The sequence below is a fragment of the Convolutriloba macropyga genome, chromosome 10, assembly GCF_964194025.1.
Source record: "Convolutriloba macropyga chromosome 10, txConMacr16.3, whole genome shotgun sequence".
In the NCBI taxonomy this organism is placed as follows: Eukaryota; Metazoa; Xenacoelomorpha; order Acoela; family Convolutidae; genus Convolutriloba; species Convolutriloba macropyga.
The window spans coordinates 55,758,788-55,784,188 of NC_134477.1; the positions used below are offsets into that span (position 1 = coordinate 55,758,788).

General features: G+C 36.8%; 1 protein-coding gene across 5 annotated transcripts in view; it reads left to right on the plus strand.

Moving 5' to 3' along the window:
* LOC142348215 (uncharacterized) overlaps positions 1-25,401 on the plus strand; it is an 87,621-nt gene that overhangs the window by 55,161 nt on the left and 7,059 nt on the right. For 4 of the 5 annotated variants that reach the window (XM_075399482.1, XM_075399484.1, XM_075399485.1 and 1 more), the window contains 13 exons: positions 2,977-3,119; positions 3,387-3,492; positions 3,676-4,106; positions 4,863-5,028; positions 6,251-7,396; positions 13,115-13,413; positions 13,874-14,242; positions 14,645-14,846; positions 16,977-17,161; positions 20,410-20,708; positions 21,070-21,319; positions 22,078-22,209; positions 22,452-22,621. In XM_075399482.1, the coding sequence (XP_075255597.1) occupies positions 2,977-3,119; positions 3,387-3,492; positions 3,676-4,106; positions 4,863-5,028; positions 6,251-7,396; positions 13,115-13,413; positions 13,874-14,242; positions 14,645-14,846; positions 16,977-17,161; positions 20,410-20,708; positions 21,070-21,319; positions 22,078-22,209; positions 22,452-22,621 (3,898 nt within the window). The remainder of the gene's footprint in view (positions 1-2,976; positions 3,120-3,386; positions 3,493-3,675; positions 4,107-4,862; positions 5,029-6,250; positions 7,397-13,114; positions 13,414-13,873; positions 14,243-14,644; positions 14,847-16,976; positions 17,162-20,409; positions 20,709-21,069; positions 21,320-22,077; positions 22,210-22,451; positions 22,622-25,401) is intronic. The other variant, XM_075399483.1, reaches the window with a different exon arrangement.

Below are 25,401 nucleotides of genomic sequence, written 5' to 3' on the forward strand. Positions count from 1 at the left end.
TTATCTGAGCAAAAGGCAGCAATGTGTAAATTCAGGAAATGTATACTCCAATTTTGCGGAAGTCGATTATGGGTACCACAAGGGTCAGTACTTGGACCACTTCTTTTTCTTGTGTATATAAACGACATAGATGATTACTGTAGTCAGAACTGTTTGACCTTATACGCTGACGATACTGTTGTTAAACAAAAAGGGGAATGAACACCTGAAATTTTCAGCCAATCTTTGAACCTGGTTAGTGATTACCTCATAAAAAACAAACTGACTATGAACTACGAAAAAACTTGTTTTATGAGCATGAAAGCCAGACGGAAAAATTCAAAGCAACATTTAAAGATGAAATAAATAAACCTAACACAGAGATCATCACTGAAATACTTAGGTATAGAATTGGATGACAATCTGAATTTCGGCAAACATATTAAAAACTTTGCTCAAAACTGAACAAATTCTCAGGACTTTTTTACCGGCTCAGATCGATTTTAACTGTTAAACAAATGTTATTAACATACAAAGTTTATGTCCAGCCTGTTGTGAGCTATGGCGTACTAGTCTACGGAACAAGTAACAAAACATTAATTTTGCCAATTGAGTCGAAAATAAAACAAATTGCAGGAATTATTTTTAATAAACCCAAATCATCCTCCACTGGCCTGGAACGCGAATCAAATCACATTTATTTGATTAGAGTCATGCACTTTTTTGAACTGTTGAAACTATTAGATGAAATTTTAACAGCAGAATGCCATATTGAGTGTCTTAAAAACGTAATTACTAGAAAAGAAATTGAAACACTGCAAGCAAAAAGAATCCAATCAAAGCAACTTAAAACTGCAAACAAAAGCAGCGGCCTAAGCCCTAAAAGATTAGGAGTAAAAATACGAAAATTGCTTAACTTCATTTTAAAATTTTATCCTAATTTTGTTTTAGAAGTGCAACATCTGAGTGCGAGAGAACTTAAGCAATTCTTATCTAGTTTCAGGGACAATTTTTTCGTAGACAACTTAGAACTGTTTGCTTTGTTTTATTAACAAAAACTCTATAGATCTCATAAAATTCAGCATAAGGTTTTGAGGTTTCCCCCTGTTTTCTCTTAACATGATACGCCACGCATTCACACCTTGCTCATAGTAATGGTACTGGTCATCGCTAGACTAGGAACTTTTGGACCTATTGATGACCTGTCCAGTAGATTTGCTATTTTGGTACATAATTTATACCATATGTGTTGCAAACAAGTGTACATCCTACTCGAGAACAATTCATTATTATTTTTGAAGCAGTCAGCTCCAAAAGGACAAATTTGAAATAAATCTGAAATAACAAATTGCGAACATCGACAAATTTTCGTGAAAAATAAAATAAATAGATAATACATTTTTTGTTTTGAAATGTATTGCGATCAACAAAACGTAACAGATTTTTTTTTAAAAAAAGGTATAAATGAGGTTCAATTGGGACAGATTTCTTTTGTAGAAACTTATTGCTTCGCTAGGTGTAATTCAGATCGTTATTTTACGATCCAAGATTGGATCACATTTTTGATGGCCTTTTAAAACGGTAAGCAGGTAAAGCCCAGTAGGCATTAGGTTCGATTGGAGTCCCTCAGTTGGCCTTACTAGTCTTTCAATTTCTAAGTGTCTGGGAGGGCCTATATTCATGATGAAAAGGTCACTTATTGAAATTTTTGAGCTTCAAAATGCGCGCGTTTTTCTTGTTTGAGGCCGTTTTTCTTTTCCGTTAGTAACAGTTCTTAAGGTCTTGCGAAAACCAGATTTTTTGTTTCTTGTGTATGTGTATTGGTAATACACTTTTAAACACGAACAAAACAATAGTAAATTTTGCAATATTCTTCAGGTTTTTGATTTTTTTCAACTCTTAGTTAGCAATTGAACCTTTCTATGGCTTACTCATCGTTATTGGGTAGAGTCTGACGGCGCAAAATTGGCATCTGACAGCTAGTCTTTCCAACTTTATATGAATTTTGCCAATTTGTTCAAAATTTGTCGTTTTTGCCTGTTTGTCTATTATTTATCAAACCAGGTTTCTGATAAATTGCAACTTACTCTTTTTGGTTTGCTATGAATGAGTTGGTTTTGTAGTCTTAATTGTACCAAAAAATTAGACAAATTAGCAATAAATTTTGCATTTTTTCAAATTTTGTTGAAATTTTGACATTTTTGTGTTTTTCTGTTGAAGTGGTCACATCAGCTTCTTTTAAGCTTGAAGTTGAGTTCTCATGTTGGTTTTAGTTGTACAATGTTGATTTCGAATATATGAACACCAGGAATCCTCAGCGAATCTTTAATGTTTTCTGCTGATTTTTGTTTTACAATATTTGATGGTTTTGCGTGTCTCAAAATTCGCTTAGATGGCAAGCTTTCTCTTCTCGCATTCTTCTCTTTTCATTTGAAAAACTTAGTATTTGTCACGCTCATACCAAAGATCTTAAGTTTTTATTCTATCTATTTTTGTGAAACTAATTTTCGTCTCTTTCGCTTGTTATGTTTAATTCGTTTGCTGGTCAGGTACAAGATTTTAGTTTTTTATTCAAATTGGATTTTATTTCAGGCCTTGGTTTATTTATTGTTCTGTGAATTAATTTTAGCACCAGAAAAAAATACTGAAATAGTCAATATTGTACGGCATGAAAAGCGAGGATCGTGGAAACCGCAGTAACCCCTGTAGATTCTTGAGAAACATAAAAACGTACGCAAGATTTATTTCAACAATCCATTCTGATTTTTCTACGGATACTACTCTTTTCTTTTGACAGTCTTTGGCAATGTTGATACTTGGCTAAACAAAAAGGGGTTGGTAGTCGTTAACCACCTATTTAATTAGTAGGATTGGAACTCAAATCTAAAATCAATCAAATGATTCAGCGGTGAGAGATAATAAAGTCTAAGGATCCGATTGGAGAGGTTAATGCTGTCCGCAATGAAAATGTTAGATGTATGAGTTGTGTGTGTTCAGGTGCGAATGGTACTCCCCCGATATCGCGCAAAGCCCCTCCTCCACTTCCGAGGAATCAGCCTCCACCGCCTCCCCTCCCTCATCAACACTCGCTTGATTCGGGGGCAATGATGTCTGTTAACGCTAGCAGCATGAATCAAGAGGTTAGTAAATAAGGCACATATAACCAGCTTAGGTACGGTAAATATTTCCTACGGTAAACCCGAGTGTGTTCGCTGCCAGCTCGTTGTTTGCTTGACTGCCTAAAATTCAATTAATTGCTTAGAATTCAATATTCAAAGATATTTCTGCTGTTCGCATCAGGCAGTCTCACATCGTATTAGCAGAATTGGATTCAAATTTTCCCAAAGACAATAAAAACAGTGTCTTCAGTGGTGATGTTTGATAAGTTTGCATTTTTTTGTTTTCAGGTATTAAAACCGCAGAACGTGATTGCATCTGAGAACAGAGCGATGGGTGGTGGTGGTGCTAAAGCGAGAGCCCAGATGCCCTTACCTGTTCCGCTTGACAATTCTGGTACGGGTTTTTCAATGGTTACAAATTATTTAACGAGCAGGACAGTGTTTGCAGCTATTTGTTTACAAAAATGTACTCGAAAAAAGCTTGAGAGCAAATGTTAACGTTTTTGTAGTGATATCTATGGCTATTTTTAATGAAAAATAATTGTCCGAATTCACGCACTCATTCAATTGGTTCCAGGAGCATTGGCGAACAACCAGATCGTCCTGAGTACAACATCCCCGCCCTTCTCAAACTACGCAATCAATGGCAGCACCCCAAGCCCTATTAGTGGCAACAACAGTCTGGGCAAAACCAAGAATAAATCACCCTCTGCCCAAACTAAAGACAAACAGCACATGTTTCACCTTTCAGAACCCAATTCGGACATACCGCAACATGAGTTTGGCTCCCCGAACCCGTTTCAAACGACGACCCATGTCAACGTTCCAAATCAAAGGACGGGAGCATTAAGCAGAAATAATAGCAGCGGCCACTCGTTTAAGAGTGGATGTAAACAGCATCAGAATAATTCTAAGTTTCTAGCTGCTAACTCAGTGCATATCGAGCCGTCGAACAGCTTCACTTTCAACCAGAACCCGATGTTGGACAATCAAGTCAATCAGAAGAAAGTAGGTGGAATGCAACTGTTTCAAATTTATAATAATTGCTGCTATTTAGTTTTTTCTTGAACTGTCAAGCATCGCGAGCAATAATCACTGGTCTGAAATAAATTTTTGCTTTCGAAAAATTTCATTTTTTAATCTTTGAAATGTAAATTCAAGAATTTATAACCATATCAAAAAAATTGGTTGCACATTTACATTTTAAGAATCGCATTATAAATATACGATAGTTTGGTACTTAAACTAGTTGTAGAAATGAGTTCTGAAACCTTGTACTTGTCTATCTATTGAAACACGTTCTTGTAAATTGATCACTTCTCTAATTAATCTCTCATTAAATTTCTTTCCGGATTTCGATTGGTAAGTTGTTCCTTTTTCTCGAGGTAATTTCATTCAAGTCGGAAAGTTAGTTTTTTCATACAGAACAAATATTTTTAATAACATCTTCAAACTCTCAAAGGCTATCATCACATTGATAGTATACCTGGGTTGGCTATCTCAAAAAAATTATTTGTAATCATACAATGATTAGATATGGTTTCGTTGGTTCCATGCAATGATCATGCTAGAAAGTACATGATTTTTTACATGATATGCGAAGACTGATAAACACGGATAGTCACTGGTTGGTGGTTTTTAAAAAGTAAATGCAATCAATAAATAATAATAAGTAATAGAAAATGAAATTCAAGTAATATTGGGTAGTTTCGGGTAAATTCGTTGGCCATCATCCTGGTTCACAAACTGATCATTTATGATTAGGTGGGCGGCATGACTCAGCATGTGAACAAAGTGGCCTTGAGTGGGACTGGGGAGAACAACCCCACACGCAGTGCCTTCGACCGTAACCAGCAACTACTTCGCAGAAGTGCCACCCCACACTTAGATCCAATGACTTACATGCCCTCAGCCCAGCTAAGGAATCAAGGTCTGCATACTTTGGTGGTAACCCCCCCCCCCCCACAACGGCACCTGAAAGAAAATACAATCTGTAGTTCTTAATCATACACCTTCACATCGCAATGGTATATGTTAACTGTGATTGTTAGTCCCACTTGTTTTGGCTAAGGAAATTATAATCAGTGCAAAAACGTTCTTTTGTTCGCAAAATCTAATGAGAAACGAATGTTTTTTTAACGCTGGAAACGGTTCCTACAAATTGTCCATTTCCACTTAAGGTAATTAATTGCTCTTGAACGTAGTTCATAGCAATTATTGTAAACGTGTGTGTCTTTTTGCAAAATTTTCGCTTGACAGTTTTGACTTTTCGAGTGACTTTTACGCCCTTGACTTTTTGCATTTCGCGTGATCTAAAATTCTCTCTCAATCACAATTTCAAGCAGCTGAACTCAATTGGCGGCAATTTAATACTGAAAGTCAAATGAAAAGTTCGCCGAAACTGGTGTCATTTTTTACTTTAAATCCTAATAGTGGTATATGTTAACCTCTAATGTTGTTATTTGAAGCCCACTATAGAACTTCTTTGTCCCGTCTAGGCTCCCCCTCCCCCGACTGAAGCAGGCTGCAGTTGATTAGAGCTCCCACTAGTTGTTCCCACTAGACGTTTAGTCGGTTATGTTTAATTAATTGCTGTCAAACTAGGCTTTTCATTTAAGTCCTGCTGGGTATTTATTATGCACCTTTTCGTCTGATCATTTCTGGACTAACCCATTTGACTTTTCGTGTTGCTTTTTGGCTCGTGACGTCTACGTAGTTTTACGTGATCTACGTTTTTATCGATCAGAATTTGAATACGCTGAACTCATTTGGTGGTAGTATACTGCTAAAATTTTCGCCGCTTCTCATTTGAGAGCAATTTTGTAAAAAATTTTGGATTCTCTTTTGATATGACTTAGATAGAAACTATGCTGAACCCAAATTCTCGGGACAGTTTTGCTGTACTTCATCGGCTTTAATATTTTTCAAGTTTACGTTAAAATATGATCTCCGGATCTATTTGCCCCCTCCCCCCTTACCCAGGCTAGTGTTCTTCATACCCCAGTTACAAATAATATGTTGTTAAATAGCACATTACTATGTAAGAAAATAGCACGTGTTATTTGAGGCGTAAAAGATATATGCCCACTAAGCTGGTGGGGGGGGGGGGTGTTCCTCCAAATCTAATATATTAGGTGGTTAATCTGTTTCAGAGCAAAGACACTTTCATCATAACCCGAATGTGGGCGCAATTCACCTCCCCTCTTCTTCCTCTTCTAACCCGAAATGTCAGCCTCTTTCTGACTGCAACCCCACAGCAAATCTATCTTGCTTTCAACTTACTAACAACACAAACAACCACATCAATCTATCTTCTGATAATCTAATCCGGTCCAAAAATGACGTCATCGATTCTCTTGATGATTTCCCTCTTGTCGATGATCAAAATCGCAATCAAGTGAACGAAAATGCGTTAAACCGAAATCAACAGCTCCCATTTAGGTACTGCAAGTCTTATACAGACTTAATTTCAGATCCCAATTTTAATTCTGATGCAGATTTGCAAACTCAAAAGTATACAGACGATTACGAGAACTTGAAAAACCCGTCGAGTATTTCAACCGATGCGCTGTATGAAAATACTAATAATGCTGCTGAAAATTGTCAAAGTTGTGGTTCGAATCGCAACTCGCGAAACCCGTTTAGAATTTCGGACTGTTGCCAAAGGTACTCTCAAGGTAGCCAAGATTTGATTGGCGGCTCCAAAGATGGCCTAGATTCACATCGAGCGTCGAGAATTGAAGATCAATTTATGTTTAATCAACCCAATATTGGTTCAAATTTTGCCTCAAACCAGCAAGTTGAAGTATACGAGACATTAAGCAATTATACAAGCTCAATGTTGTACGAAAATACTAGACATCAATTTCAAGCACCAAAAATAGTTCAAAAGGACGTAAAACCTCCAAACAGTCGTACCGACGAGGCTGATCTGATTGGCCGAATTTACGACCAAGTTGCGAGTGACGAGGAAGAAAGGAATTTGATGGAAAACCTGGAAAATCTATCGGTTGATAACGATGATGAAGATTATGACGATGATGTTCCAAATCATGACGTCATTGATCGAGATCTGATGTTTGACGACGATGAGTTTGAAAGTTATAACAACGGAGGTTATAACAATGAAGATGATAATGATTATAATATGGAAGATGAGAACGAATATAACGAGAATGAAAGCGAGTTATTAGCGACAGAAAATGGAAGTAATTTAGTAGTTGGAAGTCTGGAAAGTGGGCCTGATTATGTAAATACTACTATGTCATCAGATACAAGGGAAAGTGTGTATTCTGTAGGTAAGACAAAAGTTCGAAAGACTGATCAGTTTCTCTTCTGTTCGGGGTTGTGATGGACCATCATAACAGCTTTTGAATTCTATTATGCGTGAAATTTAAAGGAAAATTTTGGTGTCAAGTCAACCATGACATTCCTGATTTTCGATAATTTTTTTTGAAAATCACTCTATTCATGAAGTCATGCTCCAATTCAATTACGGTCTGGTCGGGCGATACATAGTACATGCCTACTGATTAATTAATTTCAAACGAAGTTTTTAGCAATTATATTAGTCCTGTTGGTCTAATTTATGCGATTTTTCGCTTGACCAAATTTTTGTCTGACGCTTTTGACTTTTCGTCATCAAAAACGGGATTAACAGGTAGCGCTCAGCGGGCATTAAGTTCTCTTAGAGCCTTTCAGCTCACTAGTCTTCAAGTATGCGATTTACAGAATGTTTTTTGGAGACTTGTACTTATGGTGAGAAGGGCGGTTCTTGGAGATTGATACCCCCCTCATTGTTGCCACCCCATCAGCCTCCGGTGCACCCCCCCCCCCCCCAGCTGCGCTCACCTCACGTCCCTTCAATTAAGCTAAAGCTAGCCTCACTATACCGTGGCTACCTATTGACGAAGCTAACCGCTCGTGGGTCGTTTGGGAGCAATTCGCCTGACGTCAGTCGGTTATGTTTAATAGCCGCGTCCTCAATTTCAGGCGGCTATTTTAGCGCTCCTATTTTTTTTGCTTCGTCTAACAGATTTTCGTTTTGTCTTACCCTGACTTCTTGGAATTGACTTTTTCAATGACTTATCTCACTCAGAAAATGACTTCTGAACTCACTTATGGAACTTTAAATTTTATGAACATTTACTTATGAAAGGTCAATAGTGTGCATCTAAGTAGTGCCAAACATATATGCCCTAATTCTTGATTATTAGAGTCTTGAGTTTTTGATTTCAAATATTACTTTTGGGATCTTCTCCGTTTGTGCCCCCAGTACGTTATGCGCCCCCAGTTACAGAGCACGTGCCACTACGTAGTAAGTCATTATGTAAAAAATATTGCACGTGCATCTCAGGGGTGCAAATAATATGCGCCCATTAAGCTGAGGGTGCACAAACGGAAAAGATCTTAGTTTTGAAAAGCCCTATTAGGGCTTTCTCCTTATAGAGCTTATGTGTCTCATAAAAATGACAGTCCTAAGCTAACCCAAAAAGTCTAGTGGTCTATTAATGGACTGGTGGTCGATCTGTCTATCTAATCCCTTTAGTTTTTTCAATTCGTGGAAGGCCCCAAGCGTCTATCGCGGCTATTGTCTGGCAATTTGCTTAGCAGACGAAGTTCGAAAACTTAATTATTGTAAACGTATGTCTTTTTTTAGCAGCCGTCAGCCTCTCAACGGCTATTATTTAGGCTTTCTCCTTTTCTTTTAATTCGCTTTACCTTTTTGTTGCGTTTTTCGTTTTACAAAAGTCACAATTTTCACGTTTTACTTCTGACTTACCTCACTCACTGTTGCAACTGAATGATTTTTTATTTCTTTCCAGCATTGAATTTCGCAATGGAGTGAATACGGTGAAAGTCAAAAGAGCAAAGTCAGACGAAACGGGATAAACCGATGAAGCCGGGTCATTGTCTTAGTGCATTAGGTTTTCAAAGTTCATTAGAGCGATTGCTTGCCGATTATAATATTCAGCTTATGAGCTTTCAGTTAAGGAGTTGATTAATAGCCGCCGTGAATCTCTCAACAGCTATTATTTAGGCGCTCTCGTTTTTTAAAATTTGCTTGACCTTTTGATCATCTTTTTGTTACTTAAGTCACTTTTTTCACGCTTGACTTCTGAATGGTTGACACTTGACTCTTTTTCATTTGAATGGTTTTTAAATTCTTTCACGCAATCAATTACGCAATGTTGCTGTCAAAGTCAAAAGATAAAAATCAAGAGACGGGATAAATCGATAAAGTGATATTAGGTTATCAAAGTTCATAAGAATGTATGCTAGCTGACATTAGTATTAAGATTTTTAACTTTCAGTTTAGCAGCTGAATTATGTATAGTTTAGAATCCGACTGAATGTACGCGCCAAACTAGATCCCTCTGTGACACTGAAGAAACAGAAAAAATAGGTTATTTTATCTCCTTTTTTCCTGTTTCAATCCCGATGTTCCTCAAGCGCATCAACGGCGGCTATTTTCCGACAATCTGCCGGTTTTTTAATGTATAGGTTTAGAATCTAACTGGAATTGCGCTCAAAATTAGAACACTTTTTTGAAACTTAGGAATGAACTCGGTCAATTTTTTATTCTTTTTCAATCGTTTTCTGTTTCAAACCCGAGGTGCATCAAGCTCGACAACGGTGGCTATTTTGCGCAATTTGCCGGCTATATTTCTTGAATTAATGTTTGTTGAAGTTAATCGAGATCTCTTGCAGGCCATAGTTTCTTATGTCCATTTTTTAAGCTCTACGCTTTAATGCAAAAATAAATAGGCGAATTATTGTATTTTTCGTAATATTTTTTTATTTTTTCAAGTTTTTTGATAATTTTTTGATTATTTCCGATTTTGTCGATTTTCAGTTGTTTCCAGTTAAATTTCTCTAGGAGTTCAAAATTGACTACTTCATAGTTTTTTATGGCAATTTTATGGTTGTCAAAATATTTTTATCCTGAAGTTTCCTGACTTTTCAATAAAATTTCAATTTTAAATTTTTCAAAATTTGGCATTTTTAATTGCTCTCAAACAAAGGTTAGGAATTATATTAGTCCTGCGGTATTTTTCAATGCATTTTTGTTTGAGCCAATTTTTGTCTGACTCTTTCAATTTCGTCTTCGAAAACGGTATAAACTCGTATGGTAGCGCACTGAGGGCTCGCTGGTCGCCAATTATGTTTCCTAAACAGGTTCGGCGAATTGCATAATTAGCGACTAGCAAGCCGTAGGGCTCTAAGAAAAATTAATGCCCTCAGGGCGCTACCATACCAGTTTATACCGTTTTCGAAGACAAAATTGAAAGTCAGGCATGGATTTGCTCAAGCAAAAATGCATTAAAAATACTGCAGGACTAATATAATTTCTAACCTTTGTTTTGAGAGCAATTAAAAATGCCAAATTTTGAAAAATTGAAGATTGAAATTTTATTGAAAAGTCAGGAAACTTCAGGATAAAAATATATTGACAACCATAAAATTGCCATTAAAAACTATGAAGTAGTCATTTTTGAACTCCTAAAGAAATTTAACTGGAAACAACTGAAAATCGACAAATTCGGAAATAATCAAAAAATTATCAAAAAACTTGAAAAAATAAAAAAATATTACGAAAAATACAATAATTCGCCTATTTATTTTTGCATTAAAGCGTAGAGCTTAAAAAATGGACATAAGAAACTATGGCCTGCAAGAGATCTCGATTAACTTCAACAAACATTAATTCAAGAAATATAGCCGGCAAATTGCGCAAAATAGCCACCGTTGTCGAGCTTGATGCACCTCGGGTTTGAAACAGAAAACGATTGAAAAAGAATAAAAAATTGACAGAGTTCATTCCTAAGTTTCAAAAAAGGTGTTCTAGTTTGGAGCGCAATTTCAGTTAGATTCTAAACCTATACATTAAAAAACCGGCAGATTGCCGGAAAATAGCCGCCGTTGATGCGCTGGTTTTGATTCAGCGTTTAGCAGATCTTGCTAATTTTGAAATGAAAAGAATCAGATTTTATCAAAAAAATAGACGCTAAAGATGTTCATATTAATAGAAAACATTTCGCTAACATTAAGACTAGTCGACTTACGTCGAGCGAAATGCTCCAAAACGACTGGCGTGCTGTTGGCTTCGTCAGTACCTGCAAAGGGGGCCAAGCTCTTAAGAACAACCCTTCACGCCATTAATTTATGTTTCCTAAACAGGTTAGTCGAATTGCATAAATTAATGGTGTGAAGGGTTGTTCTTAAGAGCTTGGCCCCCTTTGCAGGTACTGACGAAGCCAATCGCACGCCATTCGTTTTGGAGCATTTCGCTCGACGTAAGTCGACTAGTTTTAATGTTAGCGAAATGTTTTCTATTAATGTCAACATCTTTAGCGTCTCTTTTTTTTTTGATAAAATCTGATTTTTTAATTTCAATATTTTTGTGTTTTTCCGAGCTAATCACTGCGTGCTGACGAAGTTTTTTTCAAGGTTTATACATGGGTTGATTCCTTAATGTTTGTTGTATAAATTTGGTTTTTAGGAAACTTTTTAGTGAATATCAACTCGGGCAATCTTCATTTAGTTTCGGCTTTTCTCAAAATTTTTCGGTTCTTATAATTTGTTTCTTATGTGTGCAGCTTGTTTTCTTCTAGCCTGTAAGCTAGTGGTGCTCTTTGTTTCAACAAGACGAAATCGGTTTCGAAGAAATTTTGTCGGTTTTAGAGGAATGAAGTATTTCGCAATTAATTTCATTTTTTAATTTCTCAATTCGTCAATTTTTAGGAGCCCAGGTCGCCATTTAATTTTTTAAGAGATTGGTGCTGCGTTCTTGCGTAAACTTGAGCGTTATAGTTCTGGTTTGAAGACATACAACAGGAAACTGTTTTTAATTCCTATTTTGTACTATTTGTTGCTTTACCTGTCTCTGATTGCTGGCTGCGGACGTACTTCACTCGCTGTTTCAGCTGATTGAAATTTAGAGGTCATTGAGCAAGTCTACGTTGAACTAGGCTACAAGTTAATTGAGTTATAATTTGAAAGTGATTCGTCAGCCATTAGTGTTTTATTAACAGCCGCGTTCTTTTCATCAGAGTTAACATTTATTATAGCTGCGAAGCTGTAAGCTTAGCGGAGCTATATTGCGGTTCTCTCGGTTTTTTGTTTTGTCGTTTGACGCTTTTTTCGTTTTACGTTTGTGCACACGGCAAAGCTGAAAAATTCAAATTTTCTGAATGACTTCTTCCTCTCACTAACGGCGTTTGCACGCGTGACGTCATTTCTCATTCTCTCTCTAGTTCATTTGCGTGATTAGATTTTGATCATACGTGACGTACCTCACTCAATAAAATGAGTTATGCACTTTAAAACTTAAATTTTATTTGAATTAGTTTAACGTCAAAGGAACTTATATGTGCAGTAAAGGTCCCTAATAAAAAACTTCTGCGGAATGAATCTTAACAAACTTTATTGATTTATAGCTAAAAGTTTTTTAACCAGCTTTTTGAGCAGCGTCGGTTTTTCAATTTAAAACTCTATCTGTTTCTATCTCTATTATACGGAACGCAAGTCTGTTCTTTCGCAACTATTCCGGCAATCTGCCGGCTATGTTAATGCTAAGAAGCCCAACTGCTAAATTAGCTCCTATTGTCTTCTCGCCCAAAGTACGTCGCTTTTGATGAGAAGACAATTGGAGCTAACTCGGGTTTTAATTTCGCAATATACTTGTTTATATTGATTTTATAAAAAATTATGCGCATTTTGTTCGGTTTTTCATCCAATGTACGTGAGTGCTTGAATAATTGCCTAATAGTCTGTAATATCTATTTAAGGAGACCTTGGAGATCTCGACAAATATAACTTTAATATGAAAATTGCCAAAATTTCTCATATTTTTTGCTGAATCTAAAACAATCTGCGGAGTTTTCTTAACAAGCATCCGTGGCCTTTTGACCGACCTTACTGTGTTATGACTTCACGAGTTTTACAGACTTTTCCAGAGCAAATCAACAATCTAGATATTTGGTTTCATGCTAAAGCTGATACTTCTCTTTTAGGTGCTAAATTCACCCCTCCTTCATCGCGTGACATTCTGGCAGCCGTGGATTCCAAACTTGGCCGCAAGTGGGCACAGTCCAGGTCATCCAACTCTCCCGCCAGACCTCCCAAGTCCTCGAACCTCGAGATGTCACCAGCCATTGCAGGCGCTGCTAATGTTGGAGCATCTGCTATCAATCAGCAGGCGTGTGGAGTTGGAATGTCGAATGATCCGAGCAACAAAAGAGCTTCGATCTATTCACAAGATTCACTGGTTACAAGTCCCAGCAGAACCACAAATGCTACTTTCTCATCAAAAGTACGTATATTTTCACAGCTCAATATCAATTTTTGACCAATAATCTGGGACTGATTTAGCTGAATTAGGCAATAGTTCGAACAGCAATTAAGAAACTGGAACGTCGAGAAGCTATTTTGGCAAATTGAAAGAGCGCAGTTGCCATAGCTTATAATGTGGTCCGTTGATAGTATTGTACGGACAGAAGTTCAAAATTTTAAACTTTGAGTTGTGCGTTAAATTATGCGTTGATAAGTTCAAAGGTTTTCTCAGTGTTGCTTGTTTTTCGCAAAAAATATGCCGCTTTTTTATGTTCAATAAAATATAACTGACTATATTTTTTAATGTTTGAAAATTTAATTTGTCAAATTGGCTTCGGAAGGCGAAAATACATACTCAAGAAATGATCCCTGCAAATATTGTCCATGAAAATTTAATGTTTTTCCAAACTTTTGAAAGTGTTATTTAAAATTAATTTTAGGAAAGCATGCTTTCTACGCCTTCGGATACAAGCGAACAATCACGCTCAATCAATTTCACTGGACAATTCTCAATATCATCTTCATCTGATCATCGAAACCACCATTCTAATAATCTCCACGATACAAACTTCGAATACCACAAATTCCCCCAACCCAATAATAATAACCCTAGCAATTCCAAAGAGGCGAACTTGCTGTACACGATTGAAACTGAAACAGAAATAGAGTGCAATGATGATAATGGAACTGGAAATAGTAGAGAGGGCAATTTTGGAAGTTGGGATTCGTCGAGAGGGAACGGGGAAAGCGGTAATGGACAGCACATATACGACCAGCCTCACGTTGAACAGGAGTACCTTTTATACGAGGTTTGATTTTGGATCTATTTCGTTAGTCTAGCTTAAATTGCACCAACGGATAAAGGGCGGGGAGTGGCTTAACGGAAAAGATTGGAATTGGAGGAAAACGAGTTAATTTCCTTTGATACATAAAAATAAATGGTTGGGACTATGTCCTTCCCGCCTCCACCCCCCCCCCCCCTCCCGGGTAAATAAACACCTCAGTCTCCCTCTCCCCGGCGTAAAGACGTTACATAATTGACCACTATATAGTAATAATGCTATAAATTACGGAGGGTCATGGTGTACAGTTGCAATGTTTGATTGTATGGTCAAGAAGGTATTATATTTCGATCGCTGACATTGAAGATTGAAGTAAAATATTGAAATTCTACGCGCAATGAAATGTACAATTGTGCTTTGTTGTTCCAGCCTGCTCATGAATATGACGATCCCTACGTCTCTGACAGTCTCACCAGGCACTTAGGCAGGGGTGGTAATAAGATCTACGAGAACTCGTCACTCACAAGCGATGAGACAAACTTCCTAGCTAGCCTTGCTCTCCCGACCGTAGAGCCACAACAATCTCCTGTGCTGTCCAAGGACAAAGGAACAAAGTACCCAAGCTCACAAGGTAGTTCACCGATTTCCTTTGTTGATGTCTTGGCAAGTGTAGCTTGTTAAATGAGGATTTTTCAAGCGCCTTTTCGTATTCTTTTTTTGGCAACACTTGCTCTTTTTCTATTAATGTTTCTGTGCCCAACTTTGTAAGAGCCGATTTTGCTTTAAAGGAACCACTTGCCAGGCCAATGGCCTATTTAGTGCTCCCTCTCTTGAATGATCGTAATTTGATTTAAGAGTGAGTGATTTGTCTATTTTTGATCATTCAGAAAAATTCATTGTTACTATCCTTGTTAATAGCCGCGAAGCGATAGCGGCTATTATTGGGGACATCGTGTTTTTTTTTGCAATTCAAAGAATTTGAATTGTATTGGGGCGCTGTTTTTTTTTAAATCTGTTCACACATTTTCAAGATTTTTGAAGTCGAATTGGAGTAGTGATGTTGGTCACGCCGAAACAGGAAGTGGAGCGAAAAAGCGAGTGGTTTTGCGGCGTGAAAATTTTCAACTGTAATTTTAAAGTAGAGTGAGAAAACGGTGTTTGAACAAAAATTCGCTTTCTCGGTAGTGGTTTTTTGTTCACATGCGGCAAGGCAATTTCACTTTTGTTTGGTTTTTTTGGTTCGGACTTTTTTTTCTAAATGGGTTTCCCAATCCATTCATAGTTCACTCTAGGCCTACTTTTTTTAAACCAAATTTCCTTTTCTCGCTAGTGGTTTTTTGTTGACATTCGGCATTTTGACTTCGAGTTTGTTTTTTTTTACATTTGATCTTATTTGTTTTGGAAATGGTTTTCCCAATGCCGTTAAAGTCCGTTCTAGGTCTAGTCTTTTGTTTAGTCAATGAAAATTTTTTGAATTGTACGTCAGCACTTGTCCTGCTATGTTTTTTAATTCGTCGTCCTCATCGACGATTCTTGCCACTTGACGATTCTTGGAATTGAATTTTTAAACTTCAGTGATTTCTACTGCTTTACAGTTAAAATTTGTGTGCATTACGTTATTTGTTGTGTTTTAAGGGCAATTGTGTGACTTACCTCACTAAAAAAAATGACTTCTGAACTCACTTATGGAACTTTAAATTTTATGAGCATTTTAGTTAAAGATCAATAGTGTGCATCTAAGTAGTGCCAAACTTACATGCCCTAATTCTTGAGTATTGGTCTTGAGTTTTTGATTTCGAATATCAATTTTGAAAAAGCTCTCTGAGCGCGTTTTCCTTATAGACCGAATCTAACCAAAAAGTCTAGTGATCTATTAAAGGACTAGTGGTCAATCGGTCTTATTCAATCAATCTTATTTCTTTACTTGTTAATAGCCGCACAGCGATAGCGGGGGCTATTATTGGCCTTCTCTTGGTTTTTTTTATTTCGTCGTCATGATTTTTGTTACGACCATATGACGTCACAGCCACTTTTTGTTCATTCGTTCATGCAATTTCAACTGAATTGCATGTGTGACGTCATTTTTCGCTCTTAGTGGAGCGAGTTTTTTTGTTCATGTGCGTGATTAAGTTTTTGGTCACACTTGACTTACCTCACTATCAAAAATGACTTCCTCACTTTGAAATTGACTTTTATTTACTTTAATTATACTTTTATATACTTTTATATACTTTTACTTTTATATACTTTAGAGATAAGGTGAAATGGGTATGTGTCACTCTAAATGAAGGTTATTTGAGATCAGCTAATGGAGGCAGCAATAACTTATACAGATTTTTAATAAAAATATAACAGGTCAGCCTTCAATGAAAAGACGAATTTTTTTGGTCTGTCTTTACTGTTTTTTTAGACTGCCGATCTACGAATCTATTGCGGCTATTTTCTGGCAATCTGCCAGCTATGTTTTCAATTCACGGAGGGCCACAAGCGTCTATCGCGCCTATTTTCCGGCAATCTGCCGGCTACGTTCGTTATCTTATGGTTTGATGGATATCGTTTGATCTCCAAACGCAGATTTTGTTCAACCTAGTTACAGCAAAGATTTTGGCGGTGTTCATGAATGAAAGGAGAAAAAAAGAAAAAAAAACTATAGAAAAAAATCAATAAAGATGTTGATATAGAATTTTTTTTAGCTCTTTTAAAAGAATTTGTTTAAATTTATGAGAAACAGAACCAATTTGACAGTAATGTTCTTTTTCAGTTCACGTGCCTTCTGAACCTGGCAAAGTTGCCCTTTCCTCACATCAAACAGCGGATGGAAGCCCTCTAAGCTCACGAGTGGCAACTGCTACCGGCAATTTAGAAAGCTCACCTCTCAACCTAACCAGGAAAGCTGGTCTCTTCAAAAAGAAACAATCAACATCTGACGTCATGAAATGGACAAAGGTTTCATTTCAGTTTCTTTTTTTGCACCTTTTTGTTAGCAATGATGAATTTAAATTCCGCTCAGTTGGTGACTTCCAATCATTTCTAGTCAAAAATATTCGGTTCTTTATTGGGGTCTTTCACATTATAGCACCCCCCCCCCGCCCAGCATAGGGGTCAGATAACCTATAGCCCCTCCCCCGATCATGGTAAATGTACCATAATGGGGGGGGGGGTATAATGGGACAGACCCCTTTATAGCTCTGAGCTTAATGAACTGCAGTTCCTTCCCCCGTTGCATAAAAGTAGTTTATGAAACCTTCAATCATTTATGTTTCACACACTATTACTTTGTTTTACGAAGCAGATTTTATTCTGAATCCTGGTAGAAACGAACTTGTAGCGATAAAAATTACTACTCTCATGACTTTGCTAGGGCACGTGGTAAGTAGGATTTGAAGTTGGCTGATATTAATTGCGGTCTATTTTGAGCTGTATTGCTTTCTCCTATTCGCCATGCTCATATTTTTAAACATAAATTCTTGCATCTGATTATTTCGCCCATTAGTGTGGAATAGAAGGTTCCATATTTGATGGTGCGATGTCAGATGGAATTGATCGTCAAAGCTGATCGTTCGTATTAATTCCTCTAGAACAAAGTTTGTGGCAATTATTTCAGTCCCGTGTCTTGTTGGTCTGTTTTTATTCGCGTGTGTGATTTTTCGTACGTGCAATTGGTCCTCTGTCCATCGAATTGTCGTGACTTTTCGTCTTGAGAAATAGGATAAACTGTTGAAGCCCGGGTTCATTAAGTCACTGAGTGTTTCCCTGAGACCCTCAATAGTCTGTAAGTATGCGATTCACTGAAGCTTTTGTGACGTCGGCAATGCAGGAGTTTCAGACCCCATATTCCTCTTTTTCTCCCCTGATTGGGAAGTCCTGCTTGCAATGTGGAAAGGTGAGATTTTCTTGATTTTTGTCAACATAGGTATTAACTGAGGTCAATCATATTTTATATGGGCCTTATGCTATCAGAAACGTATTTTTGTCTAGTTTTTGATGTATATTTTGTTAATATGGAGTTATGCTAAAAAGGTTAAGGTGAATTTCTTAAATTTTTCTTTGAAATTCTCTTGAAATTTTTAATTAAAAGTTTTTGGAAATTTTTAATTGCTCTCGAACGAAATTTGAAGCAATTATTTTAAACGTGTATGTCTTTTAATAGAAAATTTTCCCTTGACCGTTTTCTAGAGCATTCTTTCAATTTCACTTCCTCAGTGACTTTTTCACACTTGAGTTTTTGATTTCTCGAATGATTTGAACTGCACGGATTCAGAATTAATGTGTTGCTAAAATAAAATTGATTGTGAGCGATGACCTTACATAGCTTGTGTAGCGTAGAGGTTAATGTCCTTGACTGTCACACAACGGGTCGCGGTTTCGAACCCCATTTCATTCAGAAGGTTTTGCACCATCAAAATGTCTGTAGTCTGTGCCCCCTTCCTTCCTCCCTTTCGTTCGAGAACAATTCGTCCAACTTTAGTAGGTTTATGTTTATCTTTCATTTTTTTGTTCTTTTAGGGGACAATAAAGTGTTTTTAAAAAGCATGCAATTTACTGAGCAAAAGAATTTGAGCAACAGAAAAACAGTTTTGCAGATATTGGGTTTCAGAATGAAGGCGATTTTTTGTGGACTTGCTATTTTTTTTTTCAATTTTAATCATGTTTTCGGTTTGTCTTTTATGTGCAGTTTTGTAGATTAGTAAGGAATTTTGTATAAGGAGTTTTTAATAGCCGCGCAGCGATAGCTGGGGCTATTATTGGCCTTCTCTTGGTTTTTTTTATTTCGTCGTCATGATTTTTGTTACGACCATATGACGTCACAGCCACTTTTTGTTCATTCGTTCATGCAATTTCAACTGAATTGCATGTGTGACGTCATTTTTCGCTCTTAGTGGAGCGAGTTTTTTTGTTCATGCGCGTGATTAAATTTTTGGTCACACTTGACTTACCTCACTCTCAAAAATGACTTCCTCACTTTGAAATTGACTTTTTATTTACTTTCATTCAAAGAGATAAGCTCAAATGGTTGTGTCACTTTAAATGAAGGTTATATGAGATCAGCTAATAGAGGCAGCATTAACTTACAGATTTTTAATCAAAATATAACAGATCAGCCTTCAATGAAGAGACGAATTTATTTTATCTGTCTTTTTTACTGTTTTTTAGACTGCTGATCTACGAATCTATTGCGGCTATTTTCTGGCAATCTGCCAGCTATGTTTATATTTTTAATTTGAATTCATCATCTCGTTTTCTGGATTCAAGTGGCCAATTATTTTTTCAGCTTGAAACTCGGTTCTTGTGTAGGTTTTAGCATTGTGATGTGATCTCTGTATTGAAGACGTTGGCACCAAGATTTATCAGCTTATCTTTTGTCTTTACCTAAGTTAAGTTGTTTCGATAGTTTTTCTGCCGGACTTTACGCTAAGGATCTCTACACCTGACCCTGACTCTACGTTTTTGTCTGACTCTACGCTAAGCAACATTTTTCTTCGAAACTTAGAAGGTCGACCTTTTTATGGTTTTGGATAGCAAATATTGATTTTCAATTACTTCACGCCGAAGTTATCTGCAGCTTAAATGGTATATTTTTAACTTCGTGAAAATGGTTTTTCTGTTTTTTTTTGCTACTAATATTCATTCTGTCTTCTTCTCTGGTCAGGGATTTTCAAAATTTTTCTTTACTTCTTTCGATTGTATCTCGGGACTTCTCTTATGTTCTTTGTTTTGTCGTCTGATGCTTATTTTTGGTTTTACTGTCATTCACAGAAATGACAATGATTTCCTCCTCTCAATAAAAGCATTTTCGCCCGTGACGTCATTACTCACTCCCTCTCTAGAAAGTTTTTAAGTCATTTGCGTGACTAGATTATGATCACGCATCTCTTACCTCAATAAAAGAATCAATTTAACTTTAAAACTTTAGTTTTAATTAATTTGAGGTCAAAGAAACTCAAATGTAATGAAGGTCCCTAATAAAAAGGATAATGTGGAATTAAATCGAAAATGTCAAATCATTTTATTTTTGGAACTGATAAATTCCTTAGCGGCTTCAGTAACTTTATCAACTCATTTCCGATCTTTTTCTGTATGTATTGTACGGCACTCAAGTCTATTTGTCAGCTTTTCTTAATGATATATTTGTGTTTGTGGCCTATACCGTAGCCTTTGCAATAATTCCATGTTTTAATTTTTGGATATTTTAGGATGTTATCCGAGAACCTCTCATCGCCGACAAACGTTATAAGAAAGAAGCGATTGAGTGTTTCAAATTAGTCCAACAATACATGGGTGATAGGAAAGTTACATCTCATCAGAGTAACTATCAAATCAATTCTGGTTCATTTGGAAGTAACTCGAACACAACCAACAACAGGACGCAGTCTGAAGACGATGCGCAGATCAATTGTGCGCTGGAACTGGCTTCAAGAGGATGGGAGAATGCTCATTTGAGAGATGAGTTGATTTTGCAAGTGTGCAAACAGAGCATTGACAATTCTAAACAGTGAGTTAAAATGAAAAAAGAACGACAGTTACTCTCCTGGGGTATTCAAAAAGTTTTTAGTGAAAACAACATCTACTACATATTTAATATTTAGAGGAAAATGAAACAGCCAAAAATAACGCTTGGTCGGAAAATTGTGTATACGTGAGAGCATAGCTCTTCTCTGCTTGGTTCATGAATAGCTTAATCAAATTCCATTCAATAAACTGTCCTTTTGTAAACGCAGTGTTTTTTGAAAGTGCATAATGTTTGTGTATGAACAAAATTTTGCGTATGACATTATTGATCTATCATAACAAAAAAAATTATGGTCCACATTTAGCGGTCTAACAAAGTACGTAACAGAAGCACTGATTTTCAGGTCCAGCGTCCGGCAAGGCTGGGAACTTCTGGCAATATTCCTCACATTTTTCGCGCCTTGTGAACAACGAATTGTGAGTTATCTGGAGAACTTTCTTAATGATTTCACCAGAGATGAGGATGAGGTGGAGGAAGAGGGAACAAATAGTGGAAGCGGAGGTGGAATGATTGGACCCCAAAGTGATGAGCTGTCATTCCATTTGCCAAATGATGAGATTTTGCCACCTGGACTTTCTAGTACGCTAGAAAAGGTTTGTGCAAATCATAAGTTTAAAAAATTATATAGAATTATCAAAATTAGCTCCAAAAGTTCCATAGCTTCAAATCCCTTGACTATTTTCTGATTAGGTTTTGTTTGTATTATACTCATACTCTCTGATTTAAAGAACACCTCTCTCCTGATGAGCATTGAGCATGTAAAATTGAAATGTGGCTTAACAAGGTATTGCAGACGCTTTTTTTAATTGCTCTTGAACGCAGTTCATAGCAATTATTGTAAACGTGTGTGTCTTTTTTTTATGCAAAATTTTTGCTTGACGGTTTTGACTTTTCGAGTGACTTTTACGCCCTTGACTTTTTGCATTTCGCGTGATCTAAAATTCTCTCTCAATCACAATTTCAAGCAGCTGAACTCAATTGGCGGCAATTTAATACTAAAAGTCAAATAAAAAGTGCGCCGAAACAGGTGTCATTTTTTACTTTAAATCTTAATAGTGGTATATGTTAACCTCTAATGTGGTTATTTGAAGCCCACTATAGAACTTCTTAGTCCCATTTAGGCTCCCCCCCCCCCCCCCGACTGAAGCAGGCTGCAATTGATTAGAGCTCCCACTAGTCGTTCAAGAGCAATTCTTCCGACGTTTAGTCGGTTATGTTTTATTGCTGGTCGTCGATTTCACAGTAAAAAGAGGTTCCTAAAATTGAAGAGTAAAGTAAATTTTTAATGAGCAACTGTCAATTAGCATATATGAGAAGCAGTGCTTCTGAGATATAATAATGTTTTTTGCAGCTGTGCTCTATTCCTGTGAAGAAGTATGCCCTGCACTGTGGGAAACAGCTCAATCGGGTAGTGACAAAGAATGGTGTACAGGACTCTTGCAAAATGCGAAGACCCACTCTCGAAGAGATCATGGCTGCCAGGGTTAGTTACCATTCAATTCTAATACATTGAATAGATCTAATAAATTGAATTGAATTGAATCACTTCAATCATACCTTGTTGCCTAGCTGATCTTATGCTGGTTCAATTTCACGTAATTATTTGAAAAATATACATGGTCATTCCATTGAGAAACATGAAGTTTTATTTGGAGGCTGTCTCGTATTAGAGATTTATTTTTGAGCTAGAAATAATAGAGATAGAAGGTGTTGGTTTAATTTCAGAGTGGTTTGCACCAGCAAGGACTCTTTGGCTCCTGTTTGTGTGACTTGATGGATGCCCAGAGAGATAGTGAGCTCAAGCACATCAAGGACTTACAGGTGCCCTGGGTGCTAAAGGCTCTTATTGGACAGATAGTGTCTGCTAAAGGTCACTTGCAAGAGGGAATCCTCAGGTGAGTCCAGTCATCAAGTGCTTATCGAGACCGAAATAAGAGACTTTTTCCATTAGTTTCAATTTATCTCATTCAAGCAGCATCAAAAAAACATTAGTTTTGGATTTTGCCGCCTTTTTGTTCGTTGTTCTATCTCCCAGTCTCAGTAATGATAGGTCTCATTGGCCTCTTTACAAGACGTTTTTGAGCTAATTAATTGCTCTCAAACGAAGTTTGTCGCAAGTATGTTGGTCCTGTGGTCTTTTGTATGCGATTTTTAGCTTGACCGATTTTTCATCTGACCCATTTGACTTTGGTCCTCAAAAAGAGGATAACAGGTAGCGCTCGTAGGGCATTTAAATGGCTCAGCAGCTCTTGTAGAGCCTTACACCTTAAAAAGTCTCCAAGTATGCGATTCCCCAAAACTGTTTTGAGGAGATGAAATTTGAACCCCATCACCCCCCCCCCCCCTCACACCCCCTCCCCGACGTATCCTCCTCCACCTGGCGATTTGGACCCCTCTCAATCCCCCACTCATCCCAACTCCCCCGCCACCTTTATGCTAGCATCACTGAGCTCCAGTTGTCTGCTGCCGAAGGCAACCGCGCGCCAGTCGTTTGAGAGCGATTCGCCCAACGTTAATCGGTTATGTTCTAAGTTTTCCAATTACAAACTAAAGGTTTTAAACGACTTCTGACCCGTGCTGTTTTCAAAAGTTATGAGTGGTTTTTAACAGCCGCCGTCAGCCTCTCAACGGCTATTATTCAGGCCCTCTCCTTTTAATTAATTTTACTTTTTGATCACGTTTTTCGCTTTACATAAGACGATTTTCACGTTTGACTTCTGACTTACTTCACTCACAGTTTCAACTGAATATAATTTAAATTCTTTCACGCATTGAATTACACGATTTTGTGAATACTGTCAAAGTCAAAGAGCAAAATCATAGGAACGGGATAAACCGATAAAGCCGGGCCATTAAGTCACCGGGAGTTAGGTTATCAAAGTTAATTAGGGTTTGCTAGCTGACATTGGTGTTAAGCTTATTAGATTTTAGTTTAGAAGCTGAATTAAGTTTAGTTTGAGAATCCAACTGAAACTGCACGCCAAATTAGATCACTTTTCGACACTGAAAAAAAAACAGAAACAATTTCAGTAATTTTATCTTTTCTTTTTTTCTTTTCAATCTCGATGTTCATCAAGCGCGTCAACGGCGGCTATTTTCCGGCAATCTGCCGACTTTGTTTTTATTTTCCGAATTCTTGTGTTTTCTTTGGACACCTTCACATAGTCTCACTTACGAGTTCTAGGCTCCCAAGTGAGTCACCTTTGAATATATTTAATCGTTTTATTCATAAGTAACAGTTTTCGACGTTGACTTGACTCGTTGTAACCAAAATTTTTTTGTAATTGCTTTTTTTGTTTTTGTCGCTGCGTAATTAATGACCAGTCTAATTTGCTAGTTGGTCAGGCAAAATTGAATCCATTGAGTGGTTTATGTTTTTTGCTAATAGTTTTTGGACTGATATTTGTCAAAGTTTTTTGATATTTTGATGGTTGCTTACAGCTTTTTCCTCTTTTGTTACGCGCTCCTGCAATTGATTTCATCAAAATTTATATGTGCTTTTCTTTAATGATTAGTGCGATAGCTGTTAGAGGGTATTAATTTTGAGTTGCGGGTTTCACTGACGCTGATGCCATTTCTATTCCATGACGTACAGAACAATTTTTGCCAAATTTTCTTTTTCGTCTTTTTAGTGTCTCTCAGTGTTGTTCTACAAAGTTGGCTTTTGTTGTCTAAACTCTAAAGCATTTGTAAAGTTTTTTGAGGTTCTCTCAATGGCTATTATTTCGCCAATCTCATTTTCATTCGGTTTCCCTTTTGACCACGTTTTCCGTTCAACATAAATCACGAGTTTCACGTTTGTCTTCTGACTTACCTCACTCACTCTTTCAACTGAAAAGATTTTTAATAATTTTACACAAAAGAGCAAAATTGAAAGAAACGTGATAAACTGATAAATCACGGCCATCAAGTCATAGTGAATTAAATGATAAAAATTCATTGTAGCGATTGCTAGCTGGCGTTAGTTTTATGTTTAATAGTGTTCAGTTTAGAAGCGGAATTAAGTGTAATCTTAGAATCTAACCGATTATGCAGAATTTGCACACCTATAAGAACACTGAGAAAAATTTTGTCATTTATATCTGTTAATTTTCTCTGTATCAATCCCAATATGCTTCTTGCGGTCAATGACGACTATTTTTTGGCAATTTGCTGATGTTATTTTCAGCCTTTCAGCCTTTTCAGTTCTTTGACTTATAATTCGGGATCTGTCCTGTTACGTTTTCAATTCCTTTCACTTTCGATCAGGTATCTCGTTTTACAAGTCACGTCTTTCAAAGCTTGACATGACGTTTTAACTAAAACGTTTTTGAAATTGTTTTTTGTTGTTTTGTAACTTAGTCATTAATGGTCAGTCTAGTTTGCTCCTTGGTTAGGCGAAACTGACTCCATTTAAGGGTTTTAGGTTTTTTGCTAATAGTTTTGTCACTATTATTTTTCACAATTTTTTTGATGTTTGATGGTTGCTTCAAGTTTTTGCCGCCATTGTTACGTGCTCCTGCAAATGATTTCTTGAAAGTTCTTATGTGCTTTTCTTTAATGATTAGTGCGATAGCTGTTAAAGAGTGTTAATTTTGAGTTGCGGGTTTTATTGACGTTGATGCCATTTATTTTTAATGACGTACAATATAAGTTTTTGCAAAATTTTGTGTTTCGTCCTTTTACTGTGTCTTTC